Source organism: Microtus ochrogaster, chromosome 22 (genome assembly GCF_000317375.1).
Source record: "Microtus ochrogaster isolate Prairie Vole_2 chromosome 22, MicOch1.0, whole genome shotgun sequence".
NCBI lineage: Eukaryota > Metazoa > Chordata > Mammalia > Rodentia > Cricetidae > Microtus > Microtus ochrogaster.
In genome coordinates this window covers 29,414,112-29,418,082 of record NC_022023.1, presented here as the reverse complement: position 1 = coordinate 29,418,082, position 3,971 = coordinate 29,414,112, and the positions used below count along the sequence as shown (strand labels likewise).

General features: G+C 45.2%; 1 protein-coding gene across 2 annotated transcripts in view; it reads right to left on the bottom strand.

Annotated features, from left to right (window-relative positions):
* Positions 1-3,971, bottom strand: part of Chrna7 (cholinergic receptor nicotinic alpha 7 subunit) — a 109,100-nt gene that overhangs the window by 17,414 nt on the left and 87,715 nt on the right. For both annotated transcript variants that reach the window (XM_005357810.2, XM_026784381.1), the window contains one exon: positions 664-743. In XM_005357810.2, coding sequence (XP_005357867.1) covers positions 664-743 — 80 coding nt within the window. The remainder of the gene's footprint in view (positions 1-663; positions 744-3,971) is intronic.

Below are 3,971 nucleotides of genomic sequence, written 5' to 3'. Positions count from 1 at the left end.
TCTAAATAATAAAATAAAAAGAATTGATACTCATATACTAGAACATATCTTGAATGTGCCTCAAAGGGCAGGGAAACAGATTAATCCCATGAAGCTATTTACCACCAGGAGGTTAAGAAGAAGAAAAGAAATCAGTTGAGGAACAAGTCACCAGAGGGTGCTCCCTGGAAGGCCCTGGGTCTTGCACCTAACTTGTGAGCAATCTTAACTTCATGAGCACCGAATGCTCATCATCTTCCCAGCACTGAAGTACCTGTCAACTTCCTGTGCCAACTGGAGAGAGATGAAGGAGAAAAGGCCTGCCTATTGTGTTTATGGCCAGAAAGAAGAAAGGGAAATTACTCAACAAAGGAGAATAGACTGTGAATTAACATGAATAAGAACAGAAGATAGACCTCGGCAAAGACCTCTGAAACGTGATCTTAACTTCAGAGACGATACCCAGTGTGAGGTAAGAGAAATGTGAGACCCTGATGGGAAGGAGGTTAACCAATATGGAGTCAGTTCTCCCTTCAGGAGGACAATCCTCAGCACACCAATCCTCCCTTCAGGAAGACAGTCCTCAGGACACCAGTCCTCCCGTCAAGAGGACAGTCCTTAGGACCGATGCACATACTCGCTTAAATTTTCTCACTGGATGGAGGCCAGGGGAGTAGATCTTACCTGGAGGAAGATACTGGCAATGCCCAGATGCATTCACCAAGACATTGGTGTGGAATGTGGCATCAAACCGCTCATCAGCACTAGAAACAGGAAAAGGATTCATGAGCCAGAATCTCTAGGCAGTGGGTTTCTTACCGTCCTTAGATTGTCGTGCCTGTGGGTCAGAAAGCTTTTTGAAGGTTTCCTGTTGGTAGCTGGACAACCCCATACCTGCCTGGGAGAGTCAATGTGACTTACCTGGAAGTCCTCTCAGTGAGGTGCCAATGGCCACTCCCATTTCACATGACATCTGATGTCCTGATTTTCGTTCTGTTGCTACCATTAAAGAAGCTTAAAAAATAAAGGTCTCTTTGGCTCACAACTCTAGGTTCCAGAAAAGTCAAGGCAGTAACAATGTATCCCATGCACGGTCCAGATCAGAGAGAATAAAGGCAAGGACTCCCACTTCTCTCAGCCAGCTTTTTCCTTCCTCTCCCAGTCAGGCCTCCCTGCCACTGTGTGACATTATCCCAGAGGAAACATACATAGATATCTACTCATCCCAGACAAGGGACCAAGGACACACTTCAGTAAGGATACCTCCAAAGTCCAACTTGATGAACCAGTTAAGTTTTATGGGCGGCTAATCACAGGAATATTGGTTAGGGGTTGCTTACAGGGGCAGAGACGACTCAAAATATTTGCACCATCAAAGTCTACCCCAGAATGGGTGACAGCTCAGAAAAGCTGGAAACATGGCATACACTGCATAATCTACAGTAAGCCGAATAATTTAAAGGGTGTCCAACAGCAACGTAGGCAGGAAAGGGTTGGTTTGTAGGTTACAGACTATCAACAATGGAAGCCAAAGCAGGAACCTAGAGGCAGGGACTGTAGTAGAGACCACAAAGTAATGCTGCTTCCTGGCTTACTCCTAATGGTTTGCTCAGCTTGCTTTCTTATACAAACACTTGCCTAAGGGTGGTTAGTGTCTTAAGGTTACTATTGCTGTGGTGAAACTCCATAAAGCAACTTGGGGAAGGAAGTGTTTATTTCACTCACAGTTCCATATAACAACTCATCAACAAAAGTAGTGAGGGCAGGAACTCATTCACAGCAGGGACCTGGAGGTCGGAACTGATTTGGATGCCATAGAGAAGTGCTGCCTACTGGCTTACTCTATTTTACTTGCTCAGACTGCTTTCAAACAGAACCTTTAACCACTAGCCCAGGGATGGACCATCCACAATTGGCTGGGCTCTCTCCCTCATCAATCACTAATTAAGAAAATGCCTACAGCCTGATCCTACAGAGGCATTTTCTCAGATGAGGCTTCCTCCTCTCTGAAAACCAGCTCCTTTATAGTTGACAGAAAACTAGCCAGTACAGGTAGTAGAGTCCAGTGGGCTGGGCCCTCACATATCAATCAACAATCAAGAAAATGTCACATAGATAAAAATGCCACATAGATAGGTTCATAGGCCAACCTGATGGGAGAAACTTCTCAATTGACATCCTTCTTCTTCCAGGTGATTCTAGTTTGTGTCAACTTGACGAAGCCTAGCCAGCACACCAAGCTTCAAGAGTCTCCTTTAAATCTAAAGGAACCAAACTGGAGCCACACTCCTACTAACTACTCTATCTGCCTCTCACACTCAGGGCCTCCCACCCCAATGCTGGCAAGTGGAGACTGTCTATTACCACCACCAGAGCTGCGACATTACTTACGCCAGTCAATACTAAAACCATCTACCCTTCAGGATGATCAACCCAAGACAACCAAAGTAAACACCACTGCCTACTACTTTCTCTCTATTCTGTACTTTCTACCTCACATCCCACCCAGAGATTTGTCATGGTTCCCTCCTAGGGTGCATTATATGTTGCTTTGGGAACTACTTGGAAAAACACAAAACAAAACAAATCTTGCTTAAGGATAGTTATTCCTGCATCAGACTATAGCAGATTAAAGTCAATTCTATGTATCCTTAAGACGCCAAACTTTATGTAAATAAACTGCCCCAAGAAAGCACCAGCAAGGATGAAGAGATAGCTCACTGGGGTCATGAGAACTGCCCTCCCCACCCAGGCACTCCCATAAAAAAATCAGGCATTGGTGGGCAGAGACAGGTGGCTCCGCAAAGCTCTGGCAGCTGGCCTATGTAAAACAGAGAGCTTCCAGTTCAGTGAGAGGCCCTGTCCCAGCCAATAAGGTGAAGGATAATAGGATAATAGAGGAAGACACTGGGTGTCATATCTGGCCTTTGTGTGTGTGCGCGCACACATACACATGCACACACACACACACACACACATCTCTAAATAAATAGAAAACCCAGGCATCCAGTAAACTCACTGGCCACACAAAGTAATGTTCCTCTCCCTTTGACAGCCAAGAGCCCCAGCTGGGGCTGCCCGTGTGGACAGCACCTCAAGCAGCCTGCTCTGCGTCCAGGGTACCTCAGATAAACACTCGTCATAAGGCACGAATGATCCATCTTTCCTGGGAACCACAGAATCAAGGGCAAAAATTTTAAAACATTTAAAAACAAATGTAAAACTGTGGCTGATGAAATAATTTTCAACAAATAGTGGGAGGTTCCACTGGTAAGCGCCAGGGAGATCAAGAACAAAATTGACGCCTGCCACAAAGGACAAGGCCAGTAGAGCCCACACCATTGGCAGGAGCTCCACTGGAAGACAATAGACCGAGTGGGAGGGAGCAAGCTGCAGAATAAGGAAGGACACAAAGGAATTTTCTAAGCAGAAGGAAACCATTCAGTTGTGAAAGAAGAGAGACGTATTTATAAGAACATGAAGGCCACAGAGAGTTAGAGTCCCACACACCTGTCATTGGACAACTTTAGAAAAATTAGGGTAAAAACTGAGATGGATGGATGGATGGATGGATGGACGGATAGACAGACAGATAAGAGTTTTATACTCAACTGGGATGGGAGAACAGAGTCACTATATCATCGATACTGATGGCTAGAAAATCTGAGGCCAATCTGGAGAGAGACACTCAGGTTGGCAAGAATCAGACAGAAGAAAGTGTGTTTAGGAACATAGATTTTTTTTTTATTTTATTTCATTTTGTTTGAAGGCAGTGTTTTGCTGTTGTAGTCCAGCCTAGCCACAAACTCTGAATCCTCCCGCCTCAGTCTCGCAAGTGCTGAGACCGCAGCTGTGCACCACACCTGGCCAACATCATGGATCCAATTAAAGCACATTTTAAAAATCTCATGAGAGGCAGTTCTTCTGTTCCTGTCAGGCCCACTGTTCTCTGTACAGTGTACTCAAAGAATCTCCTATTGCTTCTGCTTCTG